The sequence below is a fragment of the Chroicocephalus ridibundus genome, chromosome 3 (genome assembly GCF_963924245.1).
Source record: "Chroicocephalus ridibundus chromosome 3, bChrRid1.1, whole genome shotgun sequence".
In the NCBI taxonomy this organism is placed as follows: Eukaryota; Metazoa; Chordata; class Aves; order Charadriiformes; family Laridae; genus Chroicocephalus; species Chroicocephalus ridibundus.
The window spans coordinates 23,562,322-23,580,174 of record NC_086286.1 but is presented as its reverse complement, the minus strand read 5'-3'; the positions used below and the strand labels follow the sequence as shown (position 1 = coordinate 23,580,174).

The window sequence follows — 17,853 nt, the reverse complement described above, 5'->3', positions numbered from 1 at the left end:
AAATGCAGTTTTGTAGCATATTTCAAAGTAGATACCTATTTACAGAATTCTAGAATGGACATATATGGACAGCCATTAATATTTTACTGTTACAAGCTACCTATTAAAAGAAAAATCAACAAAAAGGTGAAAAGCAAAAATTAATTTCATCTCCCAGAAAACAGGTTACCTGTTTAATTTGGTGATGACAATATTGCCCCAATTTATGAATGTAACCACCTCTCCCTCTGTCAAGGTCTCTGCATCTGCGCCCTCGATCAGGACTCTGGAGCCATACCACACAGGTTTCAACCCGACATCGACATTCTGTGAATAATGATTTTCATTTCAAAGGAGAAATTGTCACTATATAAACTGAGTAAAGTTAATGCAGTACCAAAACATTGCTTAATTTATGATAGAAAATAGATGCAGATAGAAGATGGACAATAACATCAACACAAAGCTATAGTATTCTTCCGCAACACTCTCAGGTTTCTTGTCCACAAGTGTTGCATGCATTTCTCTGACAGTACACTCAAAAAATCCTATCTTCTGTCAAATACCAGCTCCAACACAACTGACAGCATATCCCGTTTCCTTAAGGTCCACACATCTTACAGGTAAAAACTAAGTGTTTTTCTCAAGTTTCCATTTTGCTATAGAAATTCCCTTCAAAAACAATTTCATAGCTCTCTTTTTGATCTTTTAAAAATATGGAGCTTCTCTCACCTGCATAGATTTCTAAAGACAAAAATTAGAAATACATCACTTGTAACGCTAAAAATACTCAGCTTTAAATTGTTTTATTTTTTAAGGCCATCTGTGAGTTGAGTCTTTTTCAAACAATTGGGAGTTTGAAATTTGTTTCTTCTGGTCAGTACTTATTTTATTATATTCTGGAGGCAGCATTTTTAATGTCAATGTTTTAATATGCTGGCTTGCATCTGACCAAACTTCAGACTTTCCGACTCTTAAAGAGTTCACAATTCTCACTTGCATATTCTCAAAACCTGTTTACTTGTTTATCTGCCAAGGGGAAGAGGGCAAACTAGATGTCCACCTCTCAGTTACAAGAAATGGCTACGGGAACACTCAAGAAAGACAAAATAGAAAGAAATAAATGAAGAAAAATCTCAACAATATTCACTTGTTTGTCAGGCTAAGTGTGTAGGGATGCTTTCAGTGAAACTTAAGCACAATTTGAGATGTCATGCTCAAAGAAAAGCATCTTTCCTAATTGTAGCACCAAAAAAGTATTGTATCAGTAACACACTCCCCTTCCTAAGGGATATTATTCTGTTTACTGGATACTAAGAGTATCAAATCAGCAAGTTCTTAACTTCTGATAATAACTACTTGCTTTTAAAGGTGATATTAGAAAATCCAGAGACTGGTAGAATTAACAGGTTAATATACCACCTCTTTACATAAGTTTAATTTTATAAACCATTTTTAAAAAAATCTCCTGCATTCCTTACTTTTATGGATAAGCAGTATCCACTGCATTATACCCATAAAGCTTGAATAAAATTTTATATTTAAAATTCTCTGCGAAAGGTAGTATCAAACAATAATAAAAACAGTCTGAACATAGCTCCATACTATTAACATCCCACCTCTTCTGAAAACTCCCAGAGAGGGCTTTCAATGCACTGTCTATATGCACTTTAGATATTTACAAAAGCAGTTTCCTACATCCTCTTAACAGAACAAATACATTCAGTAGTTGTCCAGTTTTAGACAATTCTGTGAAAAAAAGTACACCTTTGTATTATCTCATGCTGTCTGAGCAATCTAAAAGCAGGACTCTCCTTGCTGATTGCTCCAAGCCAAGGTACTTCCAACCTTACTGATCTGCAATACAAGAATATTAAGAGAGTAAAGTGAGAACCTTTGGATGTTTAGCCACTTCTTTCATCTCCTCTTGAGCTTCAGGAATATTTACTGGGACCACTGCATCTTTCAATAAAGCAGTGTACCGAGGTGCTACTGGGTCTATAACCTGCAGAAAACAAATGAGGCGGATCATAAATATATGGCATTGACAGAGAAATAAGATGTTGTATAAAACAACAACCACCAAAAAAGGAATATTCAACTGGTATTCTTTATGTTACTGCATTTTTTTATATTTGCTTTAATATTACTTTAATCCAAACCCATAGAAAAGTAAGAAAACAGTGGTAATACTTCACAGTTTCCCATCTTTACTGAAATACTTTGTGTAAAACCAATAGATTGGGTAGAACTGACACCAGAAGTAACCAAAATTATGAGCTTTCTTCATAGGAAAGACAGCAAAATGTACTTTGATATAGCTTTACTATGCACATACGCTATTACATCTGTACCACTTTCTCTCTAGGTAGCTGGATTTAAAGTGGTAAGTGATAATTTATCAGTGCAGTTTGTTCTTTTTCCAGCAGCACAAGACCTGATCCTGTACTCATTTTCCAGGTCAGTACTCCAGCAGAATCAGGGACAGACCTGGCTATAGAGGAAGCACTAATTAAGTCTGCAATTTTAATACAGACGCATTAGATACTATAATAAGGCAACACCATAACATTGACTTCATCAGGATTTCTACAACATGAGTTTGGCAAGAAAAAGATACCACTAAAATGTCTTCCTGTATTTTTATTGTCCATTTTCAAACTCTACTGTCTGTTTTTCACAGCATTTTTCATACCTGAAATACCAGTTTGTCAAACTGTTCAGAGGCACTTAAAAACATAATTCAAATAAAACAGTTGTCTAGGTCCAAAAGGAGCATCAGAGATCTAGCAGTTTAGTTGGAAACTAACACAATGGAAAACACTTGCTTTTATTAATATAAACTGACTGTTTTCTCGTTAGTTTATTCCTGCTCAAGTGAAAAACCACACGGCAATTTTAGAAAAAAATATTTAGTATCTAATTACTTCACATTAGCAAGGAAGGCGATATGATGATATACTTTTAAGAAGTCACACGTCTGTAAGCTCATAGTCACTGAAGTCAGACTCCTGAACGTTAGACACACATTTCAAAAAAGGACTCGTGTATGTTTCTCAAAATATAAGTGTATTATGTCATTTAATATCATAATTTTGATAACTAAATGAATGAATTTTACAATGTTATTACCAGGCTCTTTATTTTACTTATTAAAACTCACAATCCTTCCTTAGATGACAGGTGTTAAAAAGTCAGTAGCATAACTACAGGGTAAGATATAAAATAAGAGCTCTCACACTGATGAAGTCTTTGAGCTCAGAACTACCTGCATGCAACCAATTGTTTTTGCTCATATTGCAGATTGCAAACTATCTGCACAGATACGTGTAAATAAAATTGGCTAATAAATATGGTGCTGTCCAAGGAGTTGAGTCAGAGGTCTAAGAAACTCCATTTAAAAGCCAATTAAAAAAATGATCCCTGACAGCCTATTGTAGATTTTTCCCCACAAACCAATTCTCAGTCATAAGTATATTTATGCAGCAACAGAAAGAACCAATTCATAAGCCTTCGTGTATGTAGCAGACCAAACGCAAAATACATGAAGAAATACAAGACACATGCCAGACAAGCAAAAACTACTGAAATTAACAGATCTGGGTACCATCTAAGCAAAACCAAGCAGGAATCCCAATGCAAAATAACAGGTGTTTCCACAATCACACAAAATATGCAACCAGCATTATAACAATTCGCCTTATTATAGTGTCCAAGCATCCGCTGCCAAAAAGCGATAACCATGTCAAGATGCAATATTCCTTATTTGACATTCAGTCAGAAACATCAGCAGTGCTGGTTTTATCTACAAAGGCAGTATACCCAGTGTGTTTGTCCTTTTGCCACAGAAAGGAAAAGCGGCCAACATGAATCAAATTGAATAAGATTTGTGTTTCTGTTAACAAATAAGCCAGACCAGAAATGGGCAGCCTTTTAAAACTAGGAATAATGCATTTTCAGTGGGTTTGTAGAGCTCCTGTTATATAAGCAAATGTGACTGTGCTATGAAGCTGCAAAATGATAGCTTATGCTATGTATGCTTACAGCACTGTAAGCTATATGCTAAGGTAAAAAGCATTAAGTAATACCTTCTTACAGATAGCTCGCAGCTTGAAAGCAGAAAAATGAAATGCAGTTTTCACATCAGATTTACAGCAAATATCATTATCTTTACCCATACTACTAAGTAAGGCAAGTAAGTATTGGTATAGGAGAATCAATAGGATTAGTGCTAGTTCAGGTTAGAAAGGGGGGGGACATTCCATTTTCCTGAAAGTGTGCCAAATGATGCAACATATTGCAACTGCTACTTGTTGTGATAAGCAGCACTCCAATGAACGTTGGATTCTCTACACATCCCAGAAAGAGGATACCAGGAGCAGCATCAAATTCAAGTAAGCACGTACCTTTTTGTTAAAGGACCAAATTTTATCCCACTCCATATTCACGACAGATCGAGATGAGCCCTGGAAAAAAACCCCACCACATTAATATAAAAATTCTAGCTATTAGACTCCTTTAAAGACTACAAACCCACTACGGTTTGCATTCATCAAAACAGTTTAGAAAGGCATCCTGAACTTGCAAAATAGACACTTTCTAAAGTAAGAAACCTCCTACCCCATTTTGCCAGGACCTGCTCACAGGTGTTAATATTGTTGAAGCAGTACACATGGAAGCAGCAAAAATTTAAAAGAAGAAACCTCCCGGTGACAAATACTTTAACTGAAACTTCACAAAACCTTGTCCTTAACAAATGAAATTCAAAGCATCAGAAGAAAAGAAAACACCCACCTGAGCAGCAATAAACTGTTTGAGCCCTTCAACTGTCATGCCTCTTCTTAGGACACCACGCACAGTGGGAAATCTTGGGTCATCCCTAGTAGAAAAAGATGTTTCACCAGTGTCACATGCTACATTCTACTTATTAGTCAGACTGATCAAAAACTTTACTAATACTGCCACACATAAAAGGTACAGCTTCAATGTATTTTGCTTGTGTGAATTAAGAGCTAGATAACACCTAACTGAAAGACTGACCTCTTATCCATACAAAATGTGTGTTGCAGATTTTCTTCTGCTTCACCTCAGGGAGGGAAGCCATCTCTTGGTGAAGAGGCTCTTCACCTATAACTATTCAAACTGGCAAGGCAAAAGTTATGTGCCTATCACATTACTTTCTTTTCAATGGCACCTGAATAACGGAACTGGAAACAACAGCGCTTGATTCTTTATTGCTCAAGAGAAACCAAAAAGAGATGAGTCACAACTACAATGTTATCTCTCAGTGACATAAGTGATAGATTTCTATGATTTTATTTTTTTATGCAAGAAGTAAAAAGGCCTAATCTGAAATGCAAAATATGTTTTGGTGGGAACACGAATCAAACCTTGCTGAGGCTTAGGGAGGCAGAGGTCATCATAAGACCAGCTACGCATCTAAAAAAAAAAAATGGCTCCACGGAAACTACTTGCAGAAGTGTAAACCCACGGCATGCAGGAGGGAGGGAAGTAGGATGGATTTGACTAGATGGATAGGACCAGAAGTTCTTCAATTCAGGCCCCCTTCTGGCATTGCTCAGGAATGTATTTCATGACTCAGAGTGGAAAGTATGTTAAGTAGCACCCGTAGCAAGAGCCAGAGTCCAAAAATAAGCTACCTCACGTTTATTACAGGATATGAATATGTAATTACACAGTTACTGTAGAGTAATAAACAGATACACTCTACATGCAGAAGCCACTGTGCTTAATCTATATTTTTAAATATTGTTTGAATATTCATTCATGCTGCTTTGATGTCTAAACACTGTCCAAAACAGAGAATATGTGCATCAGTCACAAGTATCTTAAGGAACAACGCTGAACTACAACCATGTAACATACCATCCATCCACAAGCCCTTCATTGACAAACCACGTAAGCTTTCTCTTAGAGAGCACAGTGTTGTTGAGGTTTAGTCGGCTATACTCCCATATATATGGTTTCCTTATGCCCAGTGCCTCAATGATCCAGTAGAATTGTTCATCTCTGTCATGGTATTCAGTTGTTCTCAATGCATGTGTGACACCTTCAATACTGTCAACAATGGGGCAGGCAAAGTCATATGTGGGATAAACCCTGCGAATAAAGACCTTAAATTAGCAGGGCAGAACAACTAAACACTTTACTCACATGTAAGCGTTTAAACTAAGCATAATTTATATTTATAGATTATAAATATTTATAATCTACAATCCTAAAAACTTTCATATGAAGACTAAAATAGCACATACACAACAAATTGTCCATAAAAAGATACAGAGGACAATACATTTTTAAAACAAAGAAAGCCTTCAAGAAATTAATTGATTATAGCCTTAATATTAAAGACTAAAAAAAACCAGAAATCCTAATCCCTACACTGCTACTGTTTTTTTTTCAAACACGTAAAATGCTAACTTATGGCATTTTTTCCTTAACTATCAAAAAGAATCATTAGTTGACTGAATAATGAGCAAACCTTTCATGTTTAAAAACAAAGCCCTACCCACAGACATAACTTTAGTATTATACACACATTAAATCAATGTTTCCAAAAAGGGAGTTGTACAGCTGGAAGCAGAGGTTTCAAACAAGCACTGAACCATAGCCTTGAACAATTGAGTAGGCTTACTTCAATGCACAATGTAGTAATTCTTCATTCTGCACAAAGACAGCAGTTGCTGTGAAAATGGAAGCAGCCACAAAGGTAAGTAGATTAAGGAAGGATAATCTGCAGCAATATAAAGCTGTAGCAATGTAAAATTGCCGTAGGTCTGTTTAAGCTCCAAGAGCTAAAGCAAACAGCTCTGTTGTTGAAGATACAGCCATTAAATCTTAATTCACGTTGCAACTCAAAGCTCTTCACTAGCATACAATGTATTTATGGACCAAAACTGAAATAATATTCACTGCTGACCATGATGGCCAACTCACAGGTTTTAAAGGTCATTTGCAGAAGTTTCAGAAAGTCGAGAGACTCATTACATATTCTGCCTGAAAAATACTAGCAGGTTCCAAGCATTAAAGAAGTTTACTAAGGAATGGTAAATGCCCTGAAAAGAGCAAAAACCACACAAGGAGGAAGTGGACATACTTGTATGTATTTCCAGTACGTGGATGAGGCTGGTTTTTACAACGATAAAGAGTTGGATCCCTCATACATCCATTGTTACTACTCATATCTATTTTTGCTCGTAGACAACATGTTTGTCCATATTCTGTTCCCTTTTTCATTTCTTCCCACATTTGTAGATTCTTATTAACACCTAAAAACAATAAAAATAAATCATTTTCTAAGGTATGACAAAGCTGATATAGAACCACATTTTATTACTGCAGTAACAAAAAGCAATGTCACCTTCCTCACCAGAATTCATTTTCATACATTTTACATTTTTAATTTTTTAAAAGTAGTAATGAATGGTGATGAATTCATACATATACAAGTTTAATGCACCTGTCTAAATCTACACTTACTCTAGCCTTGCAGAACAAAGCACTAAACACTTCTAAGTTCCTATAAGGACCTTAGAGATATGCCATTAGTCATCTCATCCATCTTTGTTAATAAAAATGAAGTTTTGATGCCAAATTAAAAAGATAAGAAAGCAAGATGGAAGCTTAAAATATCTTACAGTTATTTCTGTGTTTAGATTCCATTCTTTGCTCACGCTCTGCTTTCATTTGTTCTGCAGGAGTATCATCCACATATGCCTTCCCTTCTTGAATAAGCTTCTCAGCGTATTTCATTATTGCTTCAAAGTGATCTGAGGTATACGTAAATTGATCTGGTTTGATGTGCAACATTGCAACATCTTCAAGAATAACCTGCAAAGTGTGAAATTGTATACTGTAATATTCAGGAAAGATAGTTTTCTTAAACCTCTATCCTCTTCATGCTAGATGTGGTGTTTTTAATGCTCCGTTGTCCAGGAAGGATAAGCCATAAGAATAATACGCATGAAAGAATAATATGAATGAAAGAGAGTATCATTCATTCACAGCCTATAATTATATGAGATCAGACAAGAAAAGGAGATGAAAGCTGAAACAAATTACTTGTTATGGACTAAGTAGTATTTATACAATCAAAACAACAGTGTATTGCAAGAGTTGCTTATTGACATACTGTAAAATATACACTGGAGAAAGGTAAAGATGATGGAAAGTCTTACACTTGGAAGAAATTAAGTGTAATACTAATACCATTAAAATCTAGCGCAAAAAAAGTGTGCAAGAGCAGATCTGCACGCCGTTTACCTTTGAATTAGCTATACAGTGAATGGATTTCCCTGCTCTCTTATCATACCTTTTCAAAGTCTTCTTTCTCTTTTTCTGGATTTGTGTCATCAAATCTCATAATAAGTTTTCCTTTAAAGTTAACTTGGTAGTGCTGATTTAGCAGGGCAGCTTTGGCATGACCAATATGCAGATACCTAAAAAAGGAAATAAAAAATAAATATGTACACCAGCACTACTTCAGCTAGAATTTTTTTTTTTGGTGAGGGAAGGAGAAAGAATGGAAAGTTATACCTAAGTTTAACAAAAAAAAAAAAACAAACCACGATATTTGTTAAAATACTATACATTTATGAAAATAGATTGCGTTTTTTCTACTATAAATTCAGTAGTTAACTGTTTAAAAATACCTAAATCTGTAAATTGGAGTGAACTATGGGTATAAAAGATAGGACTGCAATTATCTCCAATTTTACAGACTAACTTAACTGTTGATGATACTCAGTAGTAGCTACCAGATAATCTGAATTTACCACATTCAGAAAAGTGGAATTTTCTGAAATGGTGGTTGCTATGTATTTTTAACATAAGCTAAAAAGCTACTGTCGATTTAAAATAAATACAAAAAACCCAAATCCACAAAATGAAAATAACTTCCAAAGAAAATTAAAAATATGTGTCCCTAAAGAACAGTGTTTTAAGTAAAACACCAGAATTAAGACACTAAAAGCTACTAATGCGAGAACGATATATGTTATACACATACATAATACATAATTTATGATATTTGAGCAACAGTTTATACTGGACTAATAGAGTAAGAAACACTACTACAGAAGTCACATGATGCTGAACAACCAGTTTAATGAAGAAATGCAGTCGTGGAAATTTTACAGCCCATCATGCAATTCTAAAAAGAAACAGAAAATTAAAAGCTGGGTGAAAATTTTATTTATTAAATTAGCTCATCACATCACCATTGTGTGGTCTTTAAGGAGTTCGTGTTTCGGAACTACATACAATCTGGACCCCTGGGCCAAAGGTGTCGATTACACATCTGATGTCAAGCTTCCCAAAGGGAAGCTATACCATACATCTTTCCCTTCTCAAATCTAAGCTTCCTTGAGAAGCACTATGAGTCCTTTCACCCAACTCATAAAGACTGCATTTACACATCATAGCTCTTGTCAGTGCACATGCCTCCATTATCCATGCAAATGCTGTCCTTCAGCTTCTCCTCATCCCACTGCTGAGCAGCACCATGTCACCTGCTGGCAACTAACATCCCTACTCCAAGTTCAGGCAACGGTGCAATGAGGTAGAGAGGAAAAGTAAATATACAGCTCTAACGTAGGTGTGGACAAAGCTTTAAATAATCTTTTGGCTTAAAAGTCTTGTCTGGTAAGCTGATTAACATCCTCACCAAAGCACACTTTTAAGAAATAACAGAAATAGAACCTTCTCAAGTATTTATGTTTCTTACCCACTTGCTTCAGGCGGAAACCTTACAATGACCTTTCCCATCTCTGCACCAGGAAGTTCAACAAACTTTCCAATATCCGCTTTCTTTTCTGTTGCCTTAAAAATTAAGAGACATAATTACAGATTGTACTAGCTGTATAATCAGATATAGGATGCTAGAGAATAGCTTCTGCACTGAGGTCTCCTTTCAAACCAGGCGAGAAAAAGCTGCCATATCGGACCCCAAATTCATCTCTTCACAACTTTCACATTACTCGTACTACTTCAAGACAAGACTAATTCTGGAGTTTTAAGTTATTCTGTCTTCAAACTTGATCCAGGAGTGAAAAAATATCCTCAAGTTGTTTAATTTATTCCACAGAAGAAAACAGTTGCTAGCCAAGTTTTTCTTTCTTAGTGTTCTTAACCTGAATGTGATCAACAAGTTCAATCGACCAAGGACTGCAATCTTTGCAGGTCTATCAGGATCTCAAAATCCTCCTTAGAAAAATCAAGCAATATATCTAAAAAGCAGTGCTGATTTAGAGGTGCCATTTTTACATGGTTCTATTTAAGCACTGGACTACACCACTCATGCCTTTCTAAATGTGAAAGTGACAGCTTTATCTTTAAACAAGAGTTTACAAATATTTAATGTACTGTACAACTGATTCCTTTTAACTTTTAATTCTCTAACTTAAAAAAGAAATATTGTCTTATAGTGTATTCACACAAACAAAGCTACGCTCTCCAGAGGATCTGAGCAAATCTTACCATTTTAACCTTTGCTGTACCAGAAGACCACTTGGCTCCTACTGACTGAAAAGCACGCTGTACCTCAAGAAAGCCATACCATCGCTTTGCATGCACAGGAGCTTTGTTTTGCTGTAATTGCTCTTGCCATATGTTATTATCTGTTAGAAAACAAAACATTTTTCAAGCTATTAAATTATAAAAATGGAATGATTACCAACAGCAATTTTTAAGACTAAAAAAAGGTTATGATTTTTAAAAAAATCTACTTATGCTCTCTTCTGAAAAGACATTTAGTCATGTGGACACAAGTCATTCTAAAGGAAATTAAATAAACTCCCTCCAAACCCAAAACATACTGCATCCTTTCTTGGAATTGTCAAAGCAGAAGGTGGGGGGGACTGGGGAACATACATTAATAACAACTTTTTTTTTTTTTAAATAGAAATATAGGATATCCCTCTACTGTGTCTACATTTGATGTTTTCTAAGCTTTATCAGAAGTGAAGCACGTATCAATACTACCCTTTATTTTTGAGGGGCTGTGTTCCCACAATCTAATTTTCAAGGAACACAACTTCACTAGAAAGATTCTGACAGGGAAAGGAGAAAAAACACGAAAGAAGTCCACTCCCATCAGATTTCTCTCAAGAACAGCAACTTTGAAAAAAATACCAAAAGATGTCAGCTTTTAATCTTGAATATGCATTTTACTTTCAAGAGGAATTCGGGTATACCAAATGGTAGATTGACACCTATCAACTTTAGACACACATCTGAGAGAATATAAAAGCCAAATCCATAAAAACAGATCATCAAACCTTCTTTTAACCTCCAAAGTATATTTCACAGGGTAACATACACCTCTTTTAATAATTCAAACTAAACACCAAAGAAATTTCCTCTACTAAGATAATGTCATGGAAAGGTCTGTGTATATAATTTTAGTCTGTATTACAAAATAACTTAAAGATTTAATCAAAAATTTTGCATCACAGGAAATTTTCCTTTATAGGCAACAGATAATAAAAAGACACTCTTACAGTTAACACAAAAGAACTTAAAACAATTCCCATCTATGATTACATCCTATGAATTTCCAAATATAACAACAATTTAAAAAAATTCCAAGTTTCCTAAGCTATATTATTCCCATCACTAGCAATGCATAGGCCAAAGCAATATGCATAATAGTATACAGTCTGGCATACAACTTAAGAGTCGTTACTAGCATCCACAAATAAGGAAATTTGAGGACTCCTGGTATACACTAATTGCAAGCCAATGAAAGCGAGAACATATACTGATACCTTTTAGTACAGCCCAGACACACAAGTCTGCAAGACTCAGAGAGTTTCCGACCAAGTACGTTCTTAGAGACAGACAGTGGTTGAGCTCTTGGACTGCTGAAAGAAACTGGCTGGCTGTAGATAACTTTGTAGCACTAAACTCCAGCCAATGGTCAATCTAGTTTTAACAGACAAAAGACAGTCAAAGTTACTAAAGGAATGAGAAAGAAGCTTGTTAAAAAATTGAAGTAATATACAATCTATTTGATAGTTGATCAGAAAATATTAACTGCAACAATAGCATTAAATATATTGGACAATAAATTATAATATGTGCTTAAAGAATTTTTTAAATAAAATATACCAAAACATTCACCCAGAATTATACTACATGATTAAATTTAATTTCTTCCTTCAGGTTGTATTCGAACTGCTGAAAATGCCAACTTCACTGAAGATATCTGCATTGGTAAAAATAGTCAGAAGTTCTCAGATACTTATTTACCACACACAAACATCATTATCCTTCAACTATTTACACACCACATTTGTGACCTATTTGATCTTCCTGGTACTGCTATTGGGTAAGTATACCATCTTCCCCTCACTCCCTATCTTCTCTGTCTCATTTCCTTTTAGATTTGAAGAAATCAAATCCCTCCTCGACCTCATTTCCCTCCCCCCTCTCCTGCAAAAAAGTCTTTTCCCATAAAAGGAAATATATCTTGGTACATAAACACAAAAAAAAAATATTAAGAATCAAGCCCTTGGTTAATACTGTAGCCCTGTCTATACACTGAATCCTTCCATCCCATAAGAGACTAAGTGTCTCTTCTAGTCCTCTGTTCCTATTTCACATGCAAGTGTTCTGTAAATTGCATCAGGACTCCTTCCAATATTCAAGACAACGTGGCAGGCACAGATGTAATTACACCACCACAGAATTCAGTTCAGTCATTTGCAGTTATGGTCCAAAATATTTGCACCATAAATGCAGCTGTCACTGTACTTCTCGAAGTAAGAGTTTATTTTTGAAAGATGCAGAAGTGAAAAGTATTTTATCAGGAATACCAATCTTGAAAGTGTGTTTGCAGAGATCTTGGGGCTTAACTTAAAAACAAGGGGTTTGGTCAGAAAGTTTAAATAGCCATAAAATAACCTACAACTTTTTAAATGCCTTACAAGCAACATCTTAAGACAACACTTCCCTTAATACCAGCTGTAAGGGATGAAGAGTGATTACTACTAGCTTCAAGTAGTTGTAGAAAAGAGCTGAATCAAGTCCTTCAGCCCCTCCCCAAATTTCAGAGGAAATAAATTTCAATTTTTTTGTAGGTTTCAGCTAACAATTTAAGATTCAGCATATCGTTATTCTGAGCTAGACTCAGGAAAAATTCCCTCTCATTTCATATCATATCCACAGTTCCTAATAACTTTTTGTAATCCGTGTAAGCAAGACCAAAAAGTTCCCCCTTTGGCACAAAAATTCTGGTGCCCTCATGGCACCACTAGGGAAGCATTACAGAATGCAGGGCTCTGCACAACGGAACAGTCCATCTATGTGGCGATGTGTCAACACATTTCACTGAATGAAATCAGAGTCAGGGTTTTGTCCACCATATACAGAAAAAACACTAATTTAGTATTTCAATGTGTTACAGTGTTCCTTAGTGTTCCACTTAAGTGTTACAAGGTAGCAACTGATGGCAACAGAGCTGAGGAAAGTGAAGAGGGAAAATTGCAGATGTCACCTTCCCACCTGAATTATCTTATATTAGTGAACTGTCATGTTACTAGTTGCTGTTCCAGGGGTGGAAAGGGCAGCCCTTTCAAAGGTCAGATTACTCTTCTTTATAAGAAGGAGCAAGCTTAAGAAAACAAAACCCTCAGCATCCCACGTAGTTGGAACCTCAATCTAACAATAAAATGCAGAACAATAGACACAAGTTCCAAAACCACAAACAAACCAACTAAAAAAAACTTTGATCACAGGCCAAACAAGAGGTGAAAAAGGAAAAGAAAAAAAGATGAGCACGATTCCTTCTCACCTCAGTGTGTTCCAACAGGTTCGAACCATACAACCCAGCAGAACCAGCAACTCTAGCCAGATAACGAGCTATTGAATTCACATTGGTAAATGAAACATTCCTAAAAAAAGAAAGAGGCAAGACAAAAGTGTATTAAATTACTACCTCCAGTTCAATTTTAATTGTACACACAGAGTTGAAAGATGTGTAAAGCAAAGGCAAAATAATTTCTGAGTGAACCAACAGGTACCAGGCCACCAGAATAAAAAAATAATACCTAGCAAGAGAATATATCAATCCTTGCTTTTCTAACAACAGATGGTGATAGAAGCTTCTAAACATGAAACAATTTTGTTTAGATAGACAGAAACTTGATGATCTTAAAGGTCTCTTCCAACCAAAATGATTCTAATGAAAAAAACCCTCTGATTATTCTTTCAAAAAATTAAACTCTCCACATCTGACAGAATGAATAAGCATAACCTGAGCTACATATCTTCCAGAATATAAGAAGCTAAATCAACATTTGTTTTCTTTTCTTTTCATACAAGAAGGATGATTTTGAAGAGGATTCCCAGAGAATCTACAGAGGAATCAAGAGGCGTCCACTGTGGTTTTAAGGGCTAGCATCAGAGTAAAAAATCCTGTTCATTTGTTACTCACTTTACTCAATTCACACTTCATAGAGACTATCCCCTGTTGAACAACTTGGCTGTCTGTATTTCTGTTTTTCACCCAGTCTTCTCCAGATGAAAGACTAATTTGAAATTGCTGTCCCCATTCTGCTGTTGAAAATTCTCAATCGATCTATCTGGAGACAAAAGGCTCTCCAAAGAGCGTACTTCTTTCTGTGTTTTAATCTCCCTTTTCTACCTTACATACAGTATTACAAAAAGCTGCATACTGTCAGAAATCTAGCTTAAAATTAATCTAAGGTAAATGTGAACATTTTCATTAATATTTATTAAAGAGCTTTGGAAGAAAGATGCATCACAACCGTCAAGTCTCCAGATAATACTCATCTCCACTGTCCTACGTAGGACAAAATTAGAGCTCCAAGTGCTTCTAAACAAGCATTGACATCAACAGAGAGAGTTTTGTAAGTGTTCTGTTCCACTCAATTTAATGGACTGAATGCTACACTTTAACTTGTCCAAACAAGGTTTCATTTCTCTTCTCCCATTGTTCTGTACTTCCTGTTACATCTACTATGTCCTTTACAAAAGAATTTTTGAAAGCCCCCAAAAAGCCTTGCAAAAATCAATGAAAGTTATGAAAAAGACAGAGAAGACTTCTTGATATATTAACAATCATAATGAGTCCCATTTTTAGCACAAATGGACCAGCCAGTCTCATTAGGTTAACTGCATTAAAAACTAATGAACATGGTTCCTTTGTAGTTTTTTTGCTTCTAGCTTTTCAAGCTTCTAGGATGCAGTATACAGAAGATCCATAAAATATAACTGAAAACAAAAGCCACAGTGGGGGGCTTAACATACACAAAGTATGCCCTATTACAACTTCACACTGCTGTAAGGTTTTAATGAAGCCTTTTCAAACTGAGAAAAACAAAACATTTCTAATACATTTGCATCTAAAGAAAATCTGTGAAATGTGTTTTTATTGTTTTCACTAATTCATACTAAAACAAATACCCTTGATTACTCGAGCAAAACTGAATAAATATATGAAATGTGACAATGTTACTCTTAGTAAAATCTTACTCATGCTTAAAAAGTTGTTTATTTTCTTTGGGAAAGAGATCTCCTTCCACCCAAACATAGCCCTAATTGGCCTCCTTTCTTTGAAAAAGTTACAAAACATTAAGGCTGCTCTTTGCAGCTAGTGCCTGCTAATTCCAGGGGTATGAAAGAATAAACAGGGACAACATAATGTTACAGGCAAAGTGCAAGTGTGTCTCAAAAGTGACATGAAATGCTACGTAATTAAATACCAGGGCAAATATTCAAGAAGCAGAAGACAAGATGGGAGAAGGAAAAAAAAACAAACTCCAGTTGTAATAAATCATTATTCGAATTAATTTGTAAAAAGCATTCCAGAATGGTTCTGTGCAGAGGTGAGATACGTCTGCCTAAGAATAATACCACTCTGAAGTATGCATGTGCTCACAACACAAAACAGAATAGTTATACTGCAGTTTGTTATCTGGTAAGATGCAGGTATACTAAAACGCTCCATAAAGCCATCAGCATTTAGCAGAGTAGTTTGTTTAGGAGCTATTACCACATGAAGTTTTGAAGCTAAGGCTTCTGAAATAACCTTTAAAATAAAATTCATCATCTCAAATTAGTGATAAACTTTTCAGCTAACTAGCTGAAACTTACCTGTCAGCTAGTTAGCTGAAAAGTTTGTCACCAGATTTTAACTGCACTTCAAAATATAACCTAGGAAAACAGCAAATAAAATGTTCTCTCTTGTTCAGGTCAAGTCATTAGGACTAATGGTTTTCTGAAAAAAAAAAAAATTAAAAAATCAAAGTCTGAAATATCTCAAGTGAATTTCAAGTCATGCCAAAATAAGATAGCTTCAGCAGAACTGATGCCATGAAATCCATTTACCAAAGACATTAGTTGAGATATGAGTTCAGCTGATGCTTCTCAAGTTACAGATACACTTTTAACAGACTTTAAAATAGAGAATCAATTTTTAAAATGATTGTACAACCGAGCAAGAGAATATTAATGCAATACTGAGGTTTGGAATAACTTCTTAAACGTAATCCAATGCCAGGGATGAGAGCACACTTACACAGAAAAAATTCCATCTGATGTAACCATAATTCTAGACATTATCCACACGTGGACAAAGTGCAAAAGAAGAGCTTTTGCTTTACATTTCTGACAATTTCCATTAAAACTAAGATGAGCTTTTGCAATGTAGTGGGAAGAAGGCATGGAAATATAAAATTATTTAATAAAATAAAATATTATTTCAAAGTTGAGTATATAAATTTTTATTATTCCAAGAACATCTCCATGCGTCACAGGAGTGTGTATGTGCATGTATATCTTTTTGGTATGTACACACACTGCCTAAACTGAGAAAGGAAAATAAAATCAAAATCTGACCAAGACTACTTAAGGGGAAAACTCTCTCATGCAACTAAAACCCATCCAGTTAACTCGCTGTTATGTATGCTGTATACCACATACACATAAGACACACTGAAAATTATTAATGCTGTACCAATTAAGTCCCAATACAACCTGCCACATTTCTCTTGCTTCAATTCAAAATCACAAATTCAATGCTATCACCAGGCATAGCAAAAGACAACACGTAAAATCAGAGATTAAATTAAGGAAAAAACTCGTATCTGAGTTCAAGTCTAACGCTTCAAACAGAAAGCTGTATTTGCAACCAGTAAAGCAATCATTATGATTGAAGATTGTGAATCATCCTGTGCTTTGATTTTTTGCAGAAATACATACATAGTAACAAGGTCTTTCCCTAACATTACAAGACAGTGGAAAAGCTCATTCGGTGTTGATCTATGAGAATCAAGTCAGGATCTCCAAAACACAACATAAAAATACTTTGTTCTTTATATAACTGATCTATAGACACGAAGAATACCTATTTATGATGCACTGGTGGCTTTAACAGCATCTTCTACTGAAATACCTCACAAAATGCTAGTTTGTCAGCAAGTCCATGAACAATAGATTTTTTTCCCCTGTTCTTTCAGAAGCTAATCGGTATTCAAAAACTACATTTATAATCACTAATTCCAAACTCATCGTAGCATTAATATACTTTAGTTTAGGCCTGCAATATTTATTGGTCAAAATACGCTCCTTACTGTATATACTAGACCTCAGGGATTTCCACTGGTATGTTAGTAGTACCTAAGATATCAGAGTATCTCCTCTTGATATATCCAGATATCTTACCTGATATGGAATCTAAGATGACAATGCAGCTTCCCCAAACTAACACCATTAGTCCTGCATTTCTGATATGCATATGATCCTACTCAGATCATAAAAACCACGTTCCTGCCCCAAAGTTGAAAATATTTATGCCAATGGCAAAGTATTTTTGGAAGGACAGACAATAGA

At 35.2% G+C, this 17,853-nt stretch overlaps 1 protein-coding gene across 6 annotated transcripts in view; it reads right to left on the bottom strand.

Moving 5' to 3' along the window:
- The window catches only part of EPRS1 (glutamyl-prolyl-tRNA synthetase 1), a 40,553-nt gene that overhangs the window by 19,420 nt on the left and 3,280 nt on the right, over positions 1-17,853 (bottom strand). For 3 of the 6 annotated variants that reach the window (XM_063328416.1, XM_063328418.1, XM_063328420.1), the window contains exons 3-15: positions 13,793-13,892; positions 11,766-11,922; positions 10,477-10,616; positions 9,725-9,819; positions 8,312-8,438; positions 7,638-7,830; positions 7,097-7,268; positions 5,866-6,099; positions 4,774-4,858; positions 4,386-4,445; positions 4,068-4,088; positions 1,874-1,984; positions 170-306 (exon numbers count right to left, since the gene is read on the bottom strand). In XM_063328416.1, the coding sequence (XP_063184486.1) occupies positions 170-306; positions 1,874-1,984; positions 4,068-4,088; positions 4,386-4,445; positions 4,774-4,858; positions 5,866-6,099; positions 7,097-7,268; positions 7,638-7,830; positions 8,312-8,438; positions 9,725-9,819; positions 10,477-10,616; positions 11,766-11,922; positions 13,793-13,892 (1,632 nt within the window). The remainder of the gene's footprint in view (positions 1-169; positions 307-1,873; positions 1,985-4,067; positions 4,089-4,385; positions 4,446-4,773; positions 4,859-5,865; positions 6,100-7,096; positions 7,269-7,637; positions 7,831-8,311; positions 8,439-9,724; positions 9,820-10,476; positions 10,617-11,765; positions 11,923-13,792; positions 13,893-17,853) is intronic. The other 3 variants (XM_063328417.1, XM_063328419.1, XM_063328422.1) reach the window with 1 other exon arrangement.